Source organism: Ranitomeya variabilis, chromosome 6 (genome assembly GCF_051348905.1).
Source record: "Ranitomeya variabilis isolate aRanVar5 chromosome 6, aRanVar5.hap1, whole genome shotgun sequence".
NCBI classification, from domain to species: domain Eukaryota; kingdom Metazoa; phylum Chordata; class Amphibia; order Anura; family Dendrobatidae; genus Ranitomeya; species Ranitomeya variabilis.
The window spans coordinates 151,039,103-151,062,895 of NC_135237.1; the positions used below are offsets into that span (position 1 = coordinate 151,039,103).

General features: G+C 40.8%; 1 protein-coding gene across 1 annotated transcript in view; it reads right to left on the bottom strand.

The window, feature by feature from the left end:
* The window catches only part of CNTNAP2 (contactin associated protein 2), a 3,158,824-nt gene that overhangs the window by 892,083 nt on the left and 2,242,948 nt on the right, over positions 1-23,793 (bottom strand). The window contains exon 11 of the mRNA XM_077269131.1: positions 21,520-21,626. Within this exon, the coding sequence (XP_077125246.1) occupies positions 21,520-21,626 (107 nt within the window). The remainder of the gene's footprint in view (positions 1-21,519; positions 21,627-23,793) is intronic.

Consider the following 23,793-nt stretch of genomic DNA (forward strand, 5'->3'; position numbering starts at 1 on the left):
CATGTGACAGATGTGACAGTCTAGAGACGCCATGGAGAACATTCAGCTGTCTGTAACATCCTCCAGCATGCCCGATTTGGTAGTAGGTCAGTATTGGTTTGGGGAGGCATTTCTTTGGAGGCCCTCACAGCCCTCTATGTGCTAGTCAGAGGTACCCTGACTGCAATTAGGTACCGGTATGAGATTCTCAGACCCATTGTGAGACCATATGCTGGTGCAGCGGGCCCTGGGTTCCTTCTGATGTATGACAATGCTAAGCTTCATGTTGCTTAATTGTGTCAGCACTTTCTTCATGCTAAAGGCATTGATGCTATTGACTGGGCTGCCTACTCCACAGACATGAATCCAATCAAGCACATCTGAAGCATCATGTTTCATTCCATCCACCAATGCCACATTGCACCACAGATTGTCCAGGAGTTGACTGATGCTTAAATCCAGGTCTGGGAGGAGATTCCTCAGAAGAACATCCGCCACCTCATCGGGAACATGTCCAGGCAATATAGGGGGGTCATACAGGCACCTCGAGGCTACACACACTACTGAGCATCATTTCCTTGTCTTGAGGCATTTGCACTGAAGTTGTATCAGCCTGTAATTTGATTTTTCAATTTAATTTTTAGGATTATTCTAAATCACGAACTCCATGGGCTGTTAGTTTTGATTTACATTGATCATTTTTATGTTTTATTGTTCTCAGCATATTTCACTATGTAACGAATAAAGTTCTGCAACTGGAATATTTCATTCACTGATATCTAGTATGTGGTATTTTAGTGTCTCATATTATATACAGCTCTGGTAAAAATTTAAATACCACTGCAAAATTTTCAGTTTCTCTGATTTTTCTCTTTATAGGTATATTTTTGAGTAAAATGTAAATTGTTCTTTTATTCTATAAACTTCTGACAACACGTCTCCGAATTTCCAAGCAATAAATTTTGCATTTTTTTTTCTGAAAAAAAAATGGTCAAAATAAAAAAAAAAAAACCAGTGCTTTCAGACCTCAAATAAAGCAAAGAAAACAAGTTTAAAATCATTGAGAAACAACAATACTAATTGTTTAACTCAGGAAGAATTCAGAAATCAATATTTTGTGGAATAACCATGATTTTTAATCACAGCTTTCATGCTTCTTGGCATGCTTTCCACCAGTCTTTTGCACTGCTTCTGGCACAAAAATTTAAGCAGTTCTTCTTTGTTTGATGGCTTGTGACTATCCATCATCCTCTTGATTACATTCCAGAGGTTTTCAATGGGGTTCAGGTCTGGATATTGGGCTGCCCATGGCAGGGTTTTGATGTGGTGGTCTCTTAATTTTTGCCAGAACTTTATATATAATGTGGGGGGTGATATGTGTCACGGAGATTGCTTTCCTCCATGATCTAGAAACCCATCAGTTTGTCTTTAGCATGCTGTTTATTTTCTTTTGAGCCAGAATGGCTGTTTTCCGGTTACCATTTTGGATTTTTGGTTTATGATACAACAAACCACCCGGAGACTTTAACCCCAAGTGTGGAGGAGCAGCTAAGTGAGCCGACTTTCCACAAGATTATATATATATATATATATTATTATTATTTATTGTTATAGCACCATTTATTCCATGGCGCTTTACATGTGAGGAGGGGTATACATAATAAAAACAAGTACAATAATCTTAAACAATACAAGTCATAACTGGTACAGGAGGAGAGAGGACCCTGCCCACGAAGGCTCACAATCTTCAAGGGATGGGTGAGAATACAGTAGGTGAGGATAGAGCTGGTCATGCAGCGCTTTGGTCGATCGGTGGTTACTGCAGGTTGTAAGCTTGTCGGAAGAGGTGGGTCTTCAGGTTCTTTTTGAAGATTTCGATGGTAGGCGAGAGTCTGATGTGTTGTGGTAGAGGGTTCCAGAGTAGGGGTGATACGCGAAAATCTTGTATACGATTGTGGGAAGAGGAGATAAGAGGGCAGTAGAGAAGGAGATCTTCTGAGGATCGGAGGTTGCGTGTAGGTAAGTACCGGGAGACGAGGTCACAGATGTATGGAGGAGACAGGTTGTGGATGGCTTTGTATGTCACGGTTAGGGTTTTGTACTGGAGTCTCTGGGCAATGGGGAGCCAGTGAAGGGATTGACAGAGGGGAGAGGCCGGGGAATAGCGGGGGGACAGATGGATTAGTCAGGCAGCAGAGTTTAGAATAGATTGGAGGGGTGCGAGAGTGTTCTAGGGGAGGCCACAGAGCTGGAGGTTGCAGTAGTCAAGGCGAGAGATGATGAGGGCATGGACTAGGGTTTTTGCAGATTCTTGGTTGAGGAATGAACGGATTCGTGAAATATTTTTGAGTTGAAGTCGGCAGGAAGTGGAAAGGGCTTGGATATGTGGTTTGAAGGAGAGATCAGCATCAAGGATTAGCCTGAGGCAGCGAGCTTGTGGGACTGGGGACAGTGGGCAGCCATTTACTGTAATGGTTAGGTTCGTTGGGGGGGGTCGCGTGAGATGGGGGAAAGATGATGAATTCTGTTTTGTCCATGTTAAGTTTCAGAAATCTAGTGGAGAAGAAGGATGAAATAGTGGACAGACATTGAGGAATTCTGGTTAGTAGGGAGGTGATATCTGGTCCAGAGATGTAGATCTGTGTGTCATCAGCATAGAGGTGATACTGAAAGCCATGAGATTCTATGAGCTGTCCCAGGCCAAAGGTGTAAATAGATATATATATATATTTTTTTTTTTAAGTTTTGTTTTTATTTCTTCATCATTTGCAAGTCATTGACATGTTTATTGATCCTGTGATAATTTCATAACTTTTCCAGCCTGGTGTTGCAAATACAATGTCTAGGATTATGTGCATATATTTTCAATTATGTTTTCAATGGGGTTCAGGTCCGGAGATTGGGCTGCCCATGATGACAGGGATTTGATGTGGTGATCTCTTAATTTTTGCCATAGTGCTATATATATATATATATATATATATGTATATATATATATATATATATATATATATATACTAGACTGTGGCCCGATTCTAATGCATCGGGTATTCTAGAATATGCATGTCCCCGTAGTATATGGACAATGATGATTCCAGAATTCGCGGCAGACTGTGCCCATCGCTGATTGGTCGAGGCAACCTTTATGACATCATCGTCGCCATGGCAACCATTATGACATCTACGTCGATACTGTTCCCATCGCTGATTGGTCGAAGTGAATTCGCGGCAGACTGTGCCCGTCGCTGATTGGTCGAGGCAACCTTTATGACATCATCGTCGCCATGCTGTACCCGTCGCTGATTGGTCGAGGCCTGGCGGCCTCGACCAATCAGAGACGCGGGATTTCCAGGACAGACAGACAGACAGAAAAACACTTAGACAATTATATATATAGATATATATATATATATATATATCTCAAAGAAGCAGCACGCCATCATTTTAGTGAAAAAAAAGCTATTTTAGTAGCCCATTTGTGACGTCGTTTCAGCTCTGTGTGTGAGCCTTTTTCAGGTTGTCTTGCCTAAGTAATTAAAACTCCCGCCATCAATACATGTGCCCTTCCAGTTATCAAATACCCTGCTGGCATAGTGTGCTGGCCCAAAGAAGAGATGGAAGCTGCAGATGTGAAGACACAAAAAGTCCTCACAATGCATGGAGGTCTCCACCCTAAGTCTAATACCCAAAGATTGCATACCAAGAGAAAGGAGGGGGTCGAGGCTTGATAAGCATACAAGCCACCATCATGGAGAAAACAAGGAGTATCCAGGAATACATCAGAAAAATGGCACCAAAAGATGAGATGCTGAGAGAAAGCCTAAGGAAGCAACAACAACAGATTTGGAAAGAAAAACAGGAACATGAAATGCCATGGCAAGACAAGCCGCTGTATGGGATGTACCATCAACAGATAATAGAGGTGGCTGACATGGAGAAATCCTACCAAAGGCTGGAGAAAGCTGGATTCTGAGACAGCACATAGGCACTAATCACACCGGAGCAAGAGCAAGCACTAAGTGCCAGATCCAGAAGCAGAAATCTACCACATAAGACAAGACCCAAGGTGCAGACTATGCAAAGAAATCTCAGAAACCATCCAACACATAGTGGCAGGATGCAAAATGCAAGTAGGAACAGCGTATACCGAATGCCACAACCAAGCAGCGGGAATTGTATGCAGAAACATCTGCACAGCATATCGGCTAGGTCCCCCTTAGTCCAGATGGGAGTCCCCAGAGAATGAGATGGAGAATGAATAGGCTAAAATCCTGTGGGACTTCAAGATCAAGATGGATAATCAGGTGTTGGCTATTCAACCAGACATTGTGATAGTAGACAAGGATCAGAAGACAGCAATGATAATAGATGTGGCAGTGCCAAGTGACAGCAACATCAGGCACAAGGAATATGAGAAGCTGGAGAAATACTAGGGCCTCAAAGGAGAACTGGAGAAGATATGGAAGGTGAAGGCAACAGTGATTCCAGTGGTGATAGGAGCACTTGAAGCAGTGACCCCTAAGTTGGGAAAATGGCTACAATAGATCCCAGGAGCAACATCTGAACTCTCTGTCTAGAAAAGTGCAATGCTGGGAACAACAAAGATCCTGCGCAGAGCCCTCAAACTCCCAGGCCTCTGGTAGAGGACCCAATAATGAGAAAGGCCAAAAAGACCACCCCCATTGGAGGTGAGAAGGAAGTTTTTTTTCAGTTGAAGCCAAAAGCTTACATACACGATATAAAAATATAAATATGCTTGATTTTCTCAATATCTGATATGAAATCAGAATAAACCTTTTCAGTTTTAGGTCAATTAGGATTACCATAAGTATTAATATTTGCTAAATGCCAGAATAATGAGAGAGATTGTTTTAAGGCATTTTTAGTACTTACTACAAAGTCAACAGCTTTCATACACTAAGATTACTATGCCTTTAAACAATTCTGGACTGCCCATATGATAATGCCATGTGTTTGGAAACTTCTGATAGTTTTTTTGGAAACATATGAGTTAATTAGAAACACACCTGTGAATGTATTCTAATGCACACCTGAAACACACTGCTTATTTGTGCAGCATCATCAGAAAGTCTCAAGAAATCATCCAAGATATCAGGAAAAGAATTGTGGACTTGCACAAGTCTGGATCATCCTTGGGTACAAATTCAATATACCTGAAGGTGCCTCGTTCATCTGTACAAACAATTATATGCAAGTACAAACAAGATGGAAATGTCCAGCCTTCATAACGCTCAGGAAACAGATGGGTTCTGTGACCCAGAGATGAACGTGCTTTTGTCTGACATGTGCATATCAACTCAAGGACAAAAGCAAAAGACCTTGTGAAGATGAAGACAAAAGCTGGTAAGATTGTGTTAGTATCCACAGTGTAACTGTATCAATATGGGCTGAAAGGCCACTCTGCCAGGAAGAAGCCAGTAATCCAAAAGAAACGTAAAAAAGCCAGATTAATGTTTGCAAATGCGCACAGGAACAAATACCTTAATTTTTGGAGACATTTAACTTTTTGGGCATAATGGTCATGGTTACGTTTGGAAAAGGGAAAAGATTGGAAGTCTGAGAATATCATCCCAACTGTGAAACACAGTGGTGGCAGTATCATGTCATGGGGTTGTTTTGCTCCAGAAGGAACTGGTGCAGTTCACAAAATAGATGCATCATGAGAAAAGAAGATTATGTGGCAATACTGAAGCAAAAGCTCAAGACATTAGCAAGGAAGTTAAAGCTTGGGCAGAAATGGGTCTTCCAAATGGACATAAAAAAGCATACTGCCAAAATGGTAACAGAGTGGCTTAAGGATAACAAAGTCAATGTTTTGTAGTAGCCATCACAAAGCCCTGATCTCAATCTTATTGAAAATATATGGGCAAAGCTGAAAAGGCAGGTGTCAGCAAGGCGACCTACAAACCTGGATCAGTTAGATCAGTTTTTTCAGGGGGAATGGGCCCAAATTCCGAATGGGCCCAAATTCCGACCAACTATTGTGAGAAGGTTGCGGAAGGATATCCCAAACATTTAACCCAAGTCATTCAGTTTAAGGGCAATTGTACCAAATACTAAACTTTTGACTTTGAAGTAATAAAAATACCTTAAAACATTCTTTCTCTATCATTATTCTGTAAACTTCTTGTTTCAACTGTATATATAAACAAAATTTATATTTATACAGTATAAGTGTGTGTGTGTGTGTGTGTATATATATATATATATATATACACTGTATAGACTGAATATTTTATTTGGCATTCTCCATTAATACCTTATCATTGTGAATGTAGCTTTTGTCAAAATTCTGGTGTGTTTTTTCAGATTGCTTGCAATCTAGCAAATTACATCATTTCATTGGTGAGCATGTTGGTATAAAGGAATTCTAGTATAAAGGTATTCACTCAAAACGTTATTGAAGGAGATAAAGAAACCCTTGAATCACATTGTGAAACACATTTCTTTGTTATTGCCACTGAAATGATACTTTTACATAAATAGCTCTCTCTTCATCCTGCAAGGTGATCACAATGTTTTGTTCTTATAGTCAATGAATCCTAGTCAGACCCCAATGCCAATTTGTACAATACCTCAAAGTAAACCTGTAATTAAATATCTTATTTTTAATCTCAACCACCTTCAAATAGCAATACAAAAAGGGAAGGATTACTTTTAAAACCGATGTTGTATCTTATTGGTAAAATTCTTCAGGCCATTTGTGCCCCGATGACCTATGTTATTGTAATCCAATAGCTTTATTCTATTGTTAGATGGGAGACAGAACAAGATATTTTAAATCCTTTTTTATACCACTGAACAGGTACATCTGTTTTACTGCAGCTTGGTATTATCCTAGGTGTCTGAGTATAAAGCAGAGAGAAAATGTACAAGCATACAAGGATTAGCTTTTCTAAGTTTAATGAAGATGTTTTCCAGAACCTGATAGAAAATGAAAGTCAAATTCTCAACTTTTGATTTTTGACGAGGCTCCAAGCCTTAACACAAAAACTGTGCAGTCTCAATTCTCCTATTTATTTAATATAAAGTTTATTTATTAAATCACATTAGATTACATTCACATGTCCGCATTTCACAGTCCATGTACAGACTGCATTGTTCAAACTGATTGTGGGACTGCTGAGTTGGGCTAAGGGCTTGCTCCCACTTCCAATTAAATTGGACGAATGGAATCCAATTAAAAATTGGATTGCTTTCGTACCAATTTAGTCTTATGGTTCTGTTCTCAATTGCATTTTTTTCCCTGCTCTGAAAGGATAGGAAAAAAAATCGCAGCATTCAACGTTTGCATGCTGAATTCAGATCGTAAGCACCCATATAAATCTATGGGTGCGTGTATAACAATGCACTGTACTCGGATATCAACCAAGTGCAGTGCGATTCCCACCGATGCTGGTAGCAGAGGAGAAGGAGAAATTAATTTGCCATCTCTACTGCAGCTGTGCTCCAATTCTCTCATGTGAGATGATTGGAGCAAGAAGCAATGACACTCGGCTCCCGCTCACAGAAGAGCTGGAGTCGAGGGTCATTAACATATCGCATTTGATGCTCTCGCATCGGATGTGATTCACTAGTCGGACCCCGGCCTAACAGTCTTATACATGTCTATGAGAATGTTAGTTCAGGTTATAAGACACATAGTCAGGAAATTGTAGTCTGTTCTTGGATGTATAAATTCATCAGAACACTAAGGCCTCTTTCACACTTCCATTTTTTGCCATACGTCAAAATCCGTCATTTTGGCAAAAAAATGGATCCTGCAAATGTGCCCGCAGGATGCGTTTTTTTGCCATTCACTTTTATTGATGACGGATTGCGATGAATGGGCACACGTCGCATCCGTTGTGCAACGGATGCATCGTGATTTTGCGGCCCGTCGTGACGAAAAAACATTCAATGTAATGTTTTTTCGTCTGTCGAAACCGCCATTTCCGACTGCGCATGTGCGGGCCGGAACTCCGCCCCCCCCTCCCCGGAACTCACAATGGGCAGCGGATGCATCTGAAAACTGCATCCGCTGCCCACGTTGTGCACAATTGTGCACATCGTCCATCGGTACGTGGGGCCGATGGTTTGCGACGGCCCCGTACCGACGGAAATGTGAAAGAGGCCTAAAGCACCAATTTGGCAAAATTCAGGTGTAAAACTGTTTTAAAAGCCACAAAATATTTGCATTCTATTTCTATGTTCACAGGTGGCATTATTGTAGCATTTTTTTTATCAGAAATCTCATACATTTTGCTGTAAAACACAGCTTCTTTTCCAAAGAAGACATTTGAAAATAGTTTTAGGCTATGTTCACATGGTAACAGATCATATATGAAAATGTGCAATTAGAACCAAGTAAGCATAGGTATGATACAACCAATAAATATTTATTTGAACATAGTAAAAGTAGGGACAAACAGTTGAGCCAAGAAAAATGGCATTATACACCAGCAAAAATACTCAAAAAGCAATAAATGTAATCATTAAACTGTTAAGGTAGAAATAACAAAACAATCATAAAATACCAGGGGAAATGTATTAGTAGTAGTAACCTAATGGTATAATTCAATACAATCCCTTGAAAAAATAATAGTGACAATGTCACATAGTAATAATGTCACCTACAGTAGCATATTGAGAATAGCAAATCCATCGGTAATAAGAGATAAAGAAATAATTTTTCCCAGTGCTGGAGATGAATTCCAAGATGTATAGGGTAGAGTATCAGGATGACATAATGAAACTCCAGTATATATTGGTGCAGAGAATGCCCACCGATCTCATCATGAAAAGCATCATGATGACACCATGGACACGGGAGATGGAAACCACCTCCACGTGAATCACATGAGTGGGGGATAATCCCATTTTTCTTGGCTCATCTGTTTGCCCCAACTTTTATTATGCTCAAATAAAGATTTATTGGTTTTACAATACCTATGCCTACTTGGTTCTAATTGCATATATATATATATATATATATATATATATATATATATATATATATACAATATATATATATACTGTATATACACTCACCGGCCACTTTATTAGGTACACCATGCTAGTAATGGGTTGGACCCCCTTTTGCCTTCAGAACTGCCTCAATTCTTCGTGGCATAGGTTCAACAAGGTGCTGGAAGCATTCCTCAGAGATTTTGGTCCATATTAACATGATGGCATCACACAGTTGCCGCAGATTTGTCGGCTGCACATCCCAAAGATGCTCCATACAAGGCAGGATGGATCCATGCTTTCATGTTGTTTACGCCAAATTCTGACCCTACCATCCGAATGTCGCAGCAGAAATCGAGACTCATCAGACCAAGCAACGTTTTTCCAATCTTCTACTGTCCAATTTCGATGAGCTTGTACAAATTGTAGCCTCAGTTTCCTGTTCTTAGCTGAAAGGAGTGGTACCCGGTGTGGTCTTCTGCTGCTGTAGCCCATCTGCCTCAAAGTTCGACGCACTGTGCGTTCAGAGATGCTCTTAGGCCTACCTTGGTTGTAACGGGTGGCGATTTGAGTCACTGTTGCCTTTCTATCAGCTCGAACCAGTCTGCCCATTCTCCTCTGACCTCTGGCATCAACAAGGCATTTCCGCCCACAGAACTGCCGCTCACTGGATTTTTTTTCTTTTTCGGACCATTCTCTGTAAACCCTAGAGATGGTTGTGCGTGAAAATCCCAGTAGATCAGCAGTTTCTGAAATACTCAGACCAGCCCTTCTGGCACCAACAACCATGCCACGTTCAAAGGCACTCAAATCACCTTTCTTCCCCATACTGATGCTCGGTTTGAACTGCAGGAGATTGTCTTGACCATGTCTACATGCCTAAATGCACTGAGTTGCCGCCATGTGATTGGCTGATTAGAAATTAAGTGTTAACAAGAAGTTGGACAGGTGTACCTAATAAAGTGGCCAGTGAGTGTATATATATATATATATATATATATATGATCTGATTTTTTTTCCTGATTTCCAGTACACTATATGTTAAAACCAATGGTGTTGTTCAAAATTACAACTTGTCCAGCAAAAAGATGCCCTCACATGGCTATATTGAACAAAAAATAAAAAAGTTATGGCTTTGGGAAGAAGTGGAGCAAAAAATGGAAATTCAAAAACGGAAATACCGCTTGTCGTTCAGGGGTTAAAATGTACCTGACTAGCAGAGATTAATCAGGTACCATTAACAGAAGATAAGGGTCACAATTGATCAAAGCTATTATGCTAGGCTGCACTAAAAATTTTTGAATTTTAGTGCTCTCTGGCCATCTTCGCCGACAAAGTGGGCAGAGCTAGACAGCATGGCAACCCTCACTTGTCAGATATATGATGTCATGAATTCAGCACTCAACTGGAGTAAGTTTTGTGGAGTGGTTTCATTTTTTAGATTGTAAATTAAGTAGAATTTGAATTTTTAACAATGTATATTATTTTATCATGACATGGTTTCAAAACATAAAAGGCAAAACTTATAACCGTGTACACACTTATATGGAGATATTGCATTTTTATTGTAAACATGGCATGAACAAACTACTTAAAGGGTTTTGCATAGTAGGATTTTTTTGCAGCAGGATTGTGCATAGTAACATATGCACAGGTTATGTGTCATGTGTCAGATTGGCGCCGTTATACTGATTACAATGGCACCTTGGTTGATGAAATCCATCTTGTGGTTTTTTGTTAATCTTTATTTTCAGTTTTGTGTTAATGAGATTCTCGTGCCCTAAGGCAGGGTTCACGTACGCGGTGCTCTGATTAGGTATTCATAATGCAGACTGCTGACAGGTCACAGATCCCTCAGTGACTTGACCCCTAGATTGCATAATGAATACCATTGGCCATGAGAAAATATCGAGCCTGCTCAATATTTTTCACAGCTTACGTACACGGACCCACTGAAAATCAATGGGGCCGCAAAAACAACAGAAGCTTGTTTTTGTGGTGCATCGTGAAGACCGTATTTGCGGAATGCCATTTTTTTCCTACTTTTTCCCTACTACTCGAATCCAGAAAAACGGCGATCCCGTTTTAGTGGCAGACAGTGAAAATTATGGCAATACGGCCCACAAAAATGGGCCGTAAAAACACTGCAAGTGTAAAAGAAGCCTTAATCCAATTGAGATGCTTTGGCATGACCTTAAAATGGTTGTTCATGCTTGGAAACCCTCCAATGTGACTGAATTACAACAATTCTGCAAAGATGAGTGGGCCAAAATGCCTCCAGAGCATTGTAAAATACTCATTGCCAGTTATCGCAAACACTTGATTGCAGTTGTTGAAGCTAAGTGTGGCCCAACTACTTTTTACATTTAGGGGCAGTCATTTTTTCACACAGGGCCTTGTAGCTTTGGATTTCTTTTTCCCTTAATAAATAAAGACCTGCATTTAAAAACTGCATTTTGTGTTTACTTGTGTTATCTTTGTCTAATTTGTTTGGTGATCTGAAACATTTAAATGTGACAAACATGCAAAAGAATAGGAAATCAGGAAGGGGTCAAACACTTTTTTACACAACTGTGCATTGGGATTTCCATGTAAATTTCTGAAATGTTTTCACATAAGATCTCCAACGGAACATTTCCTAAAAGATTCCGTCTGGTTTGTGATCTGGCACTTTCTGTCTTTTTATGTTTTTTTTTTTAGTGACGCACAAAAGCACCCAACAGCCACAGTTTTGTGCACCTTAAAAAAACAGACACTTCGGAACAGAGGCCAGACAGAGTCCAGTGTAACATTTCTGCCTCATTACAGTGAATGGATCCCATCAGTCATCTAGATCACGTATTTCAGAAATTAAGATGGAAATTTCAATGTACTTAAGTACTCAGCAAAGACCACATGATACATTATAACCAAAATGTTATTTACCAAAAATGCTACCAATAAATTCAATTCAACCCACAAAAACAAGCCAAACTAGGGTCCATCATCTTTCATCAGAAATATAGGACATTTCCACATTACTGGTAGCACAAATTCTCTAGTAAAATTACATGGCTCTCTTTAAAAGAATTCCTGAGATATCTGCGCTTCCAAATCCAAATGGCTCCCTCCTCTTGAGCCCCACAGTATATCTAAACTGCAGTTAGGGTACCGTCACACATTGAAATTTCCATCACTACGACATTACGATTCGTGACGTTCTAGCGATATCGTTACGATATCGCTGTGTCTGACACGCAGCAGCGATCAGGGATCCTGCTGAGAATCGTACGTCGTAGCAGATCGTTTGGAACTTTCTTTCGTCGCTTGATCACCCGCTGACATCGCTGGATCGTTGTGTGTGACAGCGATCCAGCGATGTCTTCGCTTGTAACCAGGGTAAACATCGGGTAACTAAGCGCAGGGCCGCGCTTAGTAACCCGATGTTTACCCTGGTTACAAGCGTAAACGTAAAAAAACAAACCGTACATACTCACCCGTCGGTGTCCTTCAGGTCCCTTGCCGTCTGCTTCCTGCTCTGAGTGCCGGCCGGAAAGTGAGAGCAGATCACAGCGGTGCTGCGCTCTGCTCTCACTGTACGGCTGCACTCAGAGCAGGAAGCAGACGGCAAGGGACCTGAAGGACACCGACGGGTGAGTATGTACTGTTTGTTTTTTTACGTTTACGCTGGTAACCAGGGTAAACATCGGGTTACTAAGCGCGGCCCTGCGCTTAGTTACCCGATGTTTACCCTGGTTACCCGGGGACTTCGGCATCACTCCAGCGCCGTGATTGCAACGTGTGACCGCAGTCTACGACGCTGGAGCGATGATTATATGACGCTGCGACGTCACGAATCGTGCCGTCGCAGCGATGAAAATTTCAATGTGTGACGGTACCCTTAGTTTAAACATGTTAGACAGTACTCAAGTATATATGAATAAACTAAAGTCCTGGCTCAGTGTAATATGCCCAGGACTCAGCGCTCGTAGCAGGAATTAGAAGATTCATCAAAGACCGAATGGGTAACAGTGAGGAGCAGAAGGCACTGAGATGAGAATGGTAAGGTAACTATAAATATATATTTTTTAACCTTTTGATGGCCTTTTATCGTTCAGAAAAATGGTGGCTAGCGGCTGCTATTTTGCCTAATCCACAAGGAAGAGAATGAAAAAAATCAGCATTTTGGCAAATGGGGATATTTATAAAGTTCAATCAGAAATCAATTGTTAGAATCTGTTTAGTTTGTTACTATCCACCATTTTCTTGTGGAGTTCTGACTGCCGGTCTTTTTCCTCTGGTGCTGGGTTTGTCTTGGGTCAGGTGATTGTTTCACTCTTTATTAACCAGCACCTGTCTCCCAATCCTTGCTGGACAACAGTGTTAATCTGCTTGAGCTCTAGCTTGGTGCTTTGCTTTGTGTTCTGTGTGTGTTATTTGATCAGTGGTACCTCTGGTTCTGCTAGCCTTAGTTTCTGTTTTCTATTGGTTTCTGCAATTCTCTGTGTTTTCTACTAGGAGGTGACCCATTTTTGTACCCATTCCTTAGTTCTTTTAGGGAACCCCTTCCTCTTATCTATAGGTCTTCGCTTGAGATTAACCTAGGATCGTCGGTGGGTCTATTCGCAAGGAATGGGTCGCCCACTCCATCGTAGGGTTTCAGCCTAGTCATAGTGCAGGGTCAGTTTTCCCCCCTTCTACCTTAGTCCTGTGTTGCAGATCCGTAACATTAATTTCATGCAAATTTACTCTCTAATCTCTACAGACAACTAAAAATCAGACTTTTTCTGCATTATATGGCTTTACATCTTTTTTAAATCTCTTCATGCTACAGCCTTGGCATTTTATTAAGATTCATTCTGATAAACCTCTATTGTTTTTGATAAAAAAGCAACTTTACAGAATTTCTCTTTTCTTTTGATACACTTCTTCCTGAGCTCAATATTTACTGTAATAAACTACTAAAATCTATATTGCTCAAGTTAAAACAATTTACTCATTTAGGCATCAAATTACAGCTACACATTATAATCTATGGAGATGGGACGGATAGGAGGCAGAAAAAGAGTAAACACAAAAAAGCAGAGAAAAAGATCTCACTTCTGCTAGTAAGCATTTTATCTCTTCCCTGTGCTGGATTCACAGCTCTACTGCTCAGTACTGCTGTATTATGCGTTCCATGTTGCTGCTAATTTTGAAAATGAAGACAGAAAAATATAAATCCTCCATGTTTTGTGTATAGTACATGGCAGACATAAGGGTGCTAGCCTCCTGCCACTGGATTAGAAACAATGAAAAATTATATTTTTTTTTTTACTTTACACATTTGAAAATGGTAAACCTCTCCATGCTTCAGCCTTCATGTTTTTTTAAGTTTATTTTATTGTGTCTTCTTTGGTTTCTGATAGAAACAGTTCTGGAAATTGTTTTCTTAACTGCTTGGTAGCTGTGGAAGAAATGTGCGTGCTAAGTAGACTGCCTATTTTTTCCTACGCCAAATGTAGTGCATTATTCCTGTAGCATAAGGAAACATTTGCTACTATACTTCATTAATTAAATTGCTATTTTTGTGGGCAATTCCTTGACATATTACAAAGGGTTGATACATGAAATGTGGTGACTGCATTATAAAAAGCAATCGTTTAATTAAAAAAATTGATTTTCTATTATTATCTTGCATTTTGTGCATGATAAAGCTTGAACTCAACCTTTTTTAACATCTGCACTTCCTTTTTAACTATGCAGTAAACCTAGATCAAGCTGATACTGAAGTGTTGCAGACCAATATAACTCTGCTTTATAATTAGGTCAGACCATTTTTTACCAGTTTACATTTGTTAGCCATATACATTTTAATATCAAGACACATGCAGATGATAGACCAATCATGTAACATATACACTCACCGGCCACTTTATTAGGTACACCTGTCCAACTTCTTGTTAACACTTAATTTCTAATCAGCCAATCACATGGCGGCAACTCAGTGCATTTAGGCATGTAGACATGGTCAAGACAATCTCCTGCAGTTCAAACCGAGCATCAGTATGGGGAAGAATGGTGATTTGAGTGCCTTTGAACGTGGCATGGTTGTTGGTGCCAGAAGGGCTGGTCTGAGTATTTCAGAAACTGCTGATCTACTGGGATTTTCACGCACAACCATCTCTAGGGTTTACAGAGAATGGTCCAAAAAAGAAAAAAAATCCAGTGAGCGGCAGTTCTGTGGGCGGAAATGCCTTGTTGATGCCAGAGGTCAGAGGAGAATGGGCAGACTGGTTCGAGCTGATAGAAAGGCAACAGTGACTCAAATCGCCACCCGTTACAACCAAGGTAGGCCTAAGAGCATCTCTGAACGCACAGTGCATCGAACTTTGAGGCAGATGGGCTACAGCAGCAGAAGACCACACCGGGTACCACTCCTTTCAGCTAAGAACAGGAAACTGAGGCTACAATTTGTACAAGCTCATCGAAATTGGACAGTAGAAGATTGGAAAAACGTTGCTTGGTCTGATGAGTCTCGATTTCTGCTGCGACATTCGGATGGTAGGGTCAGAATTTGGCGTAAACAACATGAAAGCATGGATCCATCCTGCCTTGTATGGAGCATCTTTGGGATGTGCAGCCGACAAATCTGCAGCAACTGTGTGATGCCATCATGTCAATATGGACCAAAATCTCTGAGGAATGCTTCCAGCACCTTGTTGAACCTATGCCACGAAGAATTGAGGCAGTTCTGAAGGCAAAAGGGGGTCCAACCCGTTACTAGCATGGTGTACCTAATAAAGTGGCCGGTGAGTGTATATCCCAAAGTAACAGACATATTGAACTTGAAAATGCACCTTGCAGTAATGTAGTCATTAGTGTTGAGCGATACCGTCCGATACTTGAAAGTATCGGTATCGGAAAGTATCGGCCGATACCGGCAAAGTATCGGATCCAATCCGATACCGATACCCGATACCAATACAAGTCAATGGGACTCAGGTATCGGACGGTATTCCTGATGGTTCCCAGGGTCTGAAGGAGAGGAAACTCTCCTTCAGGCCCTGGGAACCATATTAATGTGTAAAAGAAAGAATTAAAATAAAAAATATCGCTATACTCACCTGTCCGACGCAGCCGGGACCTCAGCGAGGGAACCGGCAGCGTTGTTTGTTTAAAATTCGCGCTTTTACTTGGTTACGTGAGGTCCCGGCTTGTGATTGGTCAGGGCGGCCATGTTGCCGGGACGCGGACCAATCACAGCAAGCCGTGACGAAATTACGTCACGGCTTGCTGTGATTGGTCCGCGTCCCGGCAACATGGCCGCCATTAACCAATCACAAGCCGTGACGTCACGGGAGGCTGGACATGCGCGTATTTTGAAAAGCGCGCGTGTCCAGCCTCCCGTGACGTCCCGGCTTGTGATTGGTTAATGGCGGCCATGTTGCCGGGACGTCACTGGAGGCTGGACACGCGCGCTTTTCAAAATACGCGCATGTCCAGCCTCCCGTGACGTCCCGGCTTGTGATTGGTTAATGGCGGCCATGTTGCCGGGACGTCACTGGAGGCTGGACACGCGCGCTTTTCAAAATACGCGCATGTCCAGCCTCCCGTGACGTCCCGGCTTGTGATTGGTTAATGGCGGCCATGTTGCCGGGACGTCACTGGAGGCTGGACACGCGCGCTTTTCAAAATACGCGCATGTCCAGCCTCCCGTGACATCACGGCTTGTGATTGGTTAATGGCGGCCATGTTGCCGGGACGCGGACCAATCACAGCAAGCCGTGACGTAATTTCGTCACGGCTTGCTGTGATTGGTCCGCGTCCCGGCAACATGGCCGCCCTGACCAATCACAAGCCGGGACTTCACGTAACCAAGTAAAAGCGCGAAATTTAAACAAACAACGCTGCCGGTTCCCTCGCTGAGGTCCCGGCTGCGTCGGACAGGTGAGTATAGCGATATTTTTTATTTTAATTCTCTTTTTTACACATTATTACATTAATGTTGTTGCGATACCCGATACCCGATATCACAAAAATATCGGATCTCGGTATCGGAAATTCCGATACAGCAAGTATCGGCCGATACCCGATACTTGCAGTATCGGAATGCTCAACACTAGTAGTCATCCTTTCACTAAAGTGAAAGATCCCAGAGATATATCAAAGGCTGCTTTTAAGTAGCTAAGTAAAATTAGATATTTAACCTGAGGCTCATGATTCTTCCCATGAATATGAGGATCAGCTCATGGGGGATTTGTCCATAAGTTGGAACAGTTAGACATTCGGAAAAGCTCTATTTAAAGCAGAATAGTTATTTTCCAAGGAAATTTTGGAAACTGCTTAAACAGTGGGAGGAGATTAATCAACATCTTTATATCACATTTTTTGTTGTATGAAAGGGTTTAAAGTTTTGGCATAATAAAATTTTCTTGCCATTTTTCAAAAGTGTCAAGAAAGTAGGAATCTTACTTATATAGGGAGGAAAATAAGTATTTGATACACTGCCGATTTTACAAGTTTTCCCACCTTCAAAGAATGGAGAGGTCTGTAATTTTTATCATAGGTACACTTCAACTTTGAAAGAAACATTAAAAAATTCAGAAAATCACATTGTATGATTTTAAATATTTAAATGACATCTTATTGCACAGTATAAGTATTTGATCACCTACCAACCAGCAAGAATTCTGGCTCTCACAGACCTGTTAGTTTTTCTTTAAGAAGCCCCCCTACTCTGCACTCATCACCTCTATTAATTGCACCTGTTTGATCTCGCTACCTGTATTAAAGACACCTGTCCACACAATCAATAAAGCTCCAACCTCTTCACAATGGTAGCAAACTATGAGCAGTCTACACTGGGGACAAAATGGCAAAATTGTAGACCAGAAAAAGGCTGGAATGGGCACAGGATAATAGGCAAGCAGCTTGGTGGGAAGGTAAGGTAAATACTGTTGGCACAATTATTAGAGAATGGAAGAAACACAAGATGACTGTAAATCTTCCTCGGTCTTGGACTCCATACTAAATGTCACCTTGTGTGGAAGGATGATTCTGAAAAAAGATCAGGAATCAGCCCAGAACTATACTGAAGGACCTGGTCATTGACCTAAAGAGAGCTGGGACCACAGTCTAAAATATTACCGTTAGCAACACACAATGCCGTCAAGGATTAAAATCCCCCTGGTCCACCTGCTCTTGCCCATTTCAAGTTTGCCAATGACCATCTGGATGATCCAGAGAAAGCATGGGAGAAGGTCATGTGGTCAGATGAGAAAAAATAGAAGTTTTTGTCATCAACTCCACTCACTGTGTTTGGAGGAAGAAGAAGGATGAGTACAGCAACAAGAACACTGTCCGAACTGTAAAGCATAGTGGGGGAGACTTATTTTAGAGATGCTCTTCTGCAAAAGGGACAGGACAGCTGCACCGCATTGAAGGGAAGATGGATGGGGTTATTTATCTAGAGATTTTGTCCAAAAAATCTAATTTCCTCATTAAGAGCATTAAAGATGGGTCATAGCTGGGTATTCCAGCATGACAATGACCCAAAACACACAGCCAGGGCATCTAAGGATTGGCTTTGCACCATGATAGTGCATTTGATTCAAGGCCTAGACAGGTAAGCACCTTTGTCTGTTTTTGGTGTTTTTCTTGTAAGGCTAGGTTCACATTGCTTTCTTGGCGTCCGTTAGATGGACTATGTTACACCGCGGCATAACACGGTGTAACGTAGTCTGTTAACACCGCCATTGAATGCAATGTCTGACGCATTGCTAGTGCACGCCCACAATGCGCAAGCGCTAGCCATGTGCCGTCATTGAGTGATGGACCCTGAGACGCGGGCTGCAGCATTTCCGGGTCCATCACTGCTAGCACAGATAGAGCTAGCAGATGCTCTATCTGCGCTAGCGCGATGTAACATTGGCACTTGCGTTAACAGCAGCCCGTTAGCGTATGTGCTGAATGGGCTGCTGCTAACGCAGTGTGAACTTAGCCTAAGAAGCATTTCAAGGTCCTGGAGTGGCCTAGTCAGTCTCTAGACCTGAACTCAATAGAAAATCTTAGTAGGGAGCTGAAACTCAATGTTGCCCAACGACAGCCCCGAAACCTGAAAGATCTGACGAATATCTGTATGGCAATGTGGGGCAAAATCCCTGCTGCAGTGTGTGCAAAGTTGGTCAAGAACTACAAGAAATATCTGACCTCTGCAATTGCAAACAAAGGTTTCTGTACCAAATATTAAGTTCTGTTTTTCTATTGTACCATATACTTATTTAATGATTGCTGTACCAAATATTAAGTTCTGTTTTCTGTTGTGTAAAATAATTATTTCATGCATTAAAATGCAAATTAATTATGTAAAAATCATGCAATGCGATTTTCTGTATTTTTTTTAAAGATTCTCTATTTTCCCCACTGTACATACAGTGGTTACGGAAAGTATTCTGACCCCTTAAAAATTTTCACTCTTTGTTTCATTGCAGCCATTTGGTAAATTCAAAAAAGTTCATTTTTTTACTCATGAATGTACACTCTGCATCCCATCTTGACTGAAAAAAACAAACAGAAATGTAGAAATTTTAGCAAATGTATTAATAAATAAAATCTAAAATATCACATGGTCATAAGTATTCAGACCCTTTGCTCAGATATTCATATTTAGGTCACATGCTGTCCACTTCCTTGTGATCCTCCTTGAGATGGTTCTACTCCTTCATTGGAGTCTTGCTGTGTTTAATTAAACTGATAGTACTTGATTTGAAAAGGCACACACCTGTCTATATAAGACCTCACAGCTGACAGTGCATGTCAGACTAAATGAGAATCATGAGGTCAAAGAAACTGGCCAAGGAGCTCAGAGACAGAATTGTGGCAAGGCACAGATCTAGCCAAGGTTACAAAAGAACTTCTGCAGCACTCAAGATTCCTAAGAGCACAGTGACCTCCATAATCCTTAAATGGAAGAAGTTTGGGACCACCAGAAGTCTTCTTAGACCTTGTTGCTCAGCCAAATTGAGCAATCGTGGGAGAAGAGCCTTGATGAGAGATGTAAAGAAGAACCTCAAGATCACTCTGGCTGAGCTCCAGAGATGCAGTAGGGAGATGAGAGAAAGTTCCATAAAGTCAACTATCACTGCAGCCCTCCACCAGTTGGGCCTTTATGGCAGAGTCGCCCTAAGGAAGCCTCTAACCAGTACAAGACATATGAAAGCCCCCATAGAGTTCACGAAGAAACACATGAAGGACTCCCAGGCTATGATAAATAAGATTCTATGGTCTGATGAGATGAAGATAGACTTTTTTGGTGATAATTCTAAGCGGTATATATGAGAAGAAAACCAGGCACTACTCATCACCTGCCCAATACAATCCCAACAGTGAAACATGGTGGTGGCAGCATCATGCTATGGGGGTGTTTTTCCGCTACAGGGACAACACCACATCAATTACATTTGGATCCTTCAGACGGAACCTGAAAACCCATCTCTTCAGGAAAGCCTACAGCCTGCACTGACCCCGCTGCCTCCTCATCACTACTGAAGCTACCGCCTCACCAACGCCGGAGCTGCAGCAACCCTCAACCTATTGTCTCCATTCCCATAATCCTGTAGAATGTAAGCCCGCAAGGGCAGGGTCCTTGCCCCTCTGTATCAGTTTGTCATTGTTAGTTTGTTTACTGTAAGTGATATCTTTAACTAGTATGTAACCCCTTCTCATGTACAGCACCATGGAATCAATGGTGCTATATAAATAAATAAGAATAATAATAATAACATGACTGGTTGCCATTGAAGGAAACATGAATGCAGCCTAGTACAGAGATATCCTGGATGAAAACCTCTTCCAGAGTGCTCTGGACCTCAGACGTGGCTGGAGGTTCACCTTCCAACAAGACAATGACCCTAAGCACTCAGCTAAAATAACAAAGGAGTGGCTTCAGAACAACTCTGTGACCATTCTTGACTGGCCCAGCCAGAGCCCTGACCTAAACCCAATTGAGCATCTCTGGAGAGACCAGAAAATGGCCGTCCACCAATATTCACTATCCAACCTGACGGAACTGGAGAGGATCTGCAAGGAAAAATGGCAGAGGATCCCCAAATCCAGGTGTGAAAAACTTGTTGCATCATTCCCAAGAAGATCATGGTTGTACCAGCTCAAAAGAGTGCATCTACGCAATACTGAGCAAAGGGTCTTATGACCATACCATATATATGACTTATGACCATATGATATTTCAGTTTTTCTTTTTTAACAAATTTGCAAAAATTTCTACATTTCTGTTTTTTTCCAATCAAGACGGGGTGCAGAGTATACATTAATGAGAAAAAAATGAAAAATGAACTATATATATATATATATATATATATATATATTATTTCCCTCATACATATAAACTGCAACACAGATTTAATTTAGACTGCCACCCATATAAAAAAGAAATAAAATATATCTACATATTTCTTTATTTATTTGTCACTATACATGGCAGTCATTAGAAGTTTGGTCCAGTTTATATGGCAAAATAAAAAAATAGGGAAAATGGAATAAAAAATAATATTACTATTTATATTCTCTATCGGCAGAAGTAACTATCATACTTACAATTATGACATGTGGCACCAGTGTATCCAGTTCCTTCACAGTTGCAAGTTATGGTGTCCCATGTCTGAGTGCACTTGCCTCCATGTTCACAATTATTAGGGACACATCTGTCAAAGAAGATAGATAAAATAGGAGAAAAATAAGATAAATAAGATATAATTTAGTATTTTAAGTGACTGCATTTCAAGCTGCCCATGTAGTATATTAGAGAAAATACCTTTGGCAGTTTTTATGCACAGTAGTAATTAATCCTCATTAGCACAAAGAGATCGTAATGAAATGTGACGGTATATGCCAATTGCACAAAAGGTGAGGCATGGCAAGACTAATAACAGCCCTCTTAATTCAAGAAGCACATCAGGGCACAGGCTGATGGGCTAGATTAGCTTCTCCAAACTCCATAATTGGCAGAAACACAAGTGCAGACATTAGAAAAGAACAAGAAGAGACATGTTTGTGAACCTTTTCTGTTCAATGGTTGGGCCCGAGACTTGTTAGATATCAGGCAAGTTTAACAGCGGACAGAGAGATTGCAATGATGTTCAGAGGCTACTTCTCATCAGTAAAAAGGTAATGAGGTGGCTGTGTGCCTGCTGGCTTTAACAGAATATAATCAGCCTGCATTGCAAAGCATGGGCATTGGACTAAGGGAAAAAAAGGCATTAAACAGCAAATCTTATAACAGAAGTTGGAATGATTCAATCTCTGATACTTTCTTCCTTTTCAAGTTCATTCATGCCAGCCGCAGGCACGGACTCCTCATACAGAATTTAAGAAAGAAAATACAGAGCTATAAACCTGGAGAGAGATGCTGCCCATAAATCACGCCTGTTACAATTGTTAATGGTGGTGTGCTTAGAGTCTACTGAACACATTACATTATATCAAGACCTGTCTATAGGAAACACCAATATTTGTTGTAATTCCTTGCTTAATTTGGAAGGGAGCATCTCAGGTATTTTATTTTCATTTTGCCAAAGAAGTTTTTCCAAGAAAAAATTAAGGTGAAAGAAAATTTAAATATAACATTTTTTTCCATAACAAATATAGTAAGCCCAGTTGTTTGCAATTGCTGGTGACCTCTCGATCCAAGGTCCAAGGTGCTTCATTCCTGTTTTTTGCTATAGCTTATTCTATTCCGGTATATGACCGGAGCAATGTGTAACGGGGACTGGCCTGGCTTTGTAATAAGCACTAAATAACATGAGCAGGGAGCAGCACTATAGGAAATTCTACCAGAATCGATGGAAAGTTTCCAAGCGGTTGACTCAGGTCAAACAAATAGAAATAGAAGCAGCACTCCAGGATGACTCGGATCAGCAGATCATGGCTCTTTGGCTAACACAACTATATCAGTAAGTTAAACCCCCTATTAATTAGTTGTAAGGCCGTAGAATAAAAAAAATAATTTTCTTTGCTTTGTAATTGAAGACTTATTTATTTTTTAACATTTTCCATAAGGTGGCAGTGAATCTTCATTTGGCTAACAGCTAGCTCTCCCAGCTCTTATGCATGAAAATTAGGCACTACCAAGCATTTGTGTGATGGGTAGATATAGAGGAGAAAGTCACTGTCACAGCTCAGAAAATTGCTTATCTCTTGATGAATAAAAGGGTTGGGTGATTTACAGGGGCATGTTAAAGTTTTGGCACCCTTGGTCAAAATTACTGTTTTTGTGAACAGTTAAGCAAATTGAAGATTAAATGATATCTAAAAGGACTGAAGTTAAAAATTTCCTTTGCATCTTAGGTAAGAAAAAAATATAATGTCATCTTTTGCATTTCAAAAATTACAAAAAGGTAAATGGGCCTATGCAAATGTTTGGGCACCCTTAGAAATTTGTGGGCTCAGATAACTTTGTCCTAGGTTTCAGACCTCACTTAGCCTGTTAGGGTTATGGTTTGTTTACTATCATCATTAGGAAAGGTCAGAGGATGCAAATTTCTCAGCTTTATAAAAACCCAGCATCCTCTAACCTTGTGCCAAAAGCAGCAGCCATGGGTTCTTCTAAGCAGTTGCCCAGCACTCTGAAAATGAAAATGTTGGATACCCACAAAGGAGGACAATGCTATAAGAAGATAGCAAAGAGTTTTCCAGTTGGCCTTTCCTCAGCTAGAAGTGTAAATAAGAAAGGCAATTACCAAGAACAGTGGTGGTCAAGATAAGGTCTGGAAGACCAGGCAAAATTTCAGTGAGAGCTGCTCATAGGATTGCTAGAGAGGCAAATCAAAACCTTCGATTGACTGGAAAAGACCTTCAGAAAGATTTAGCAGA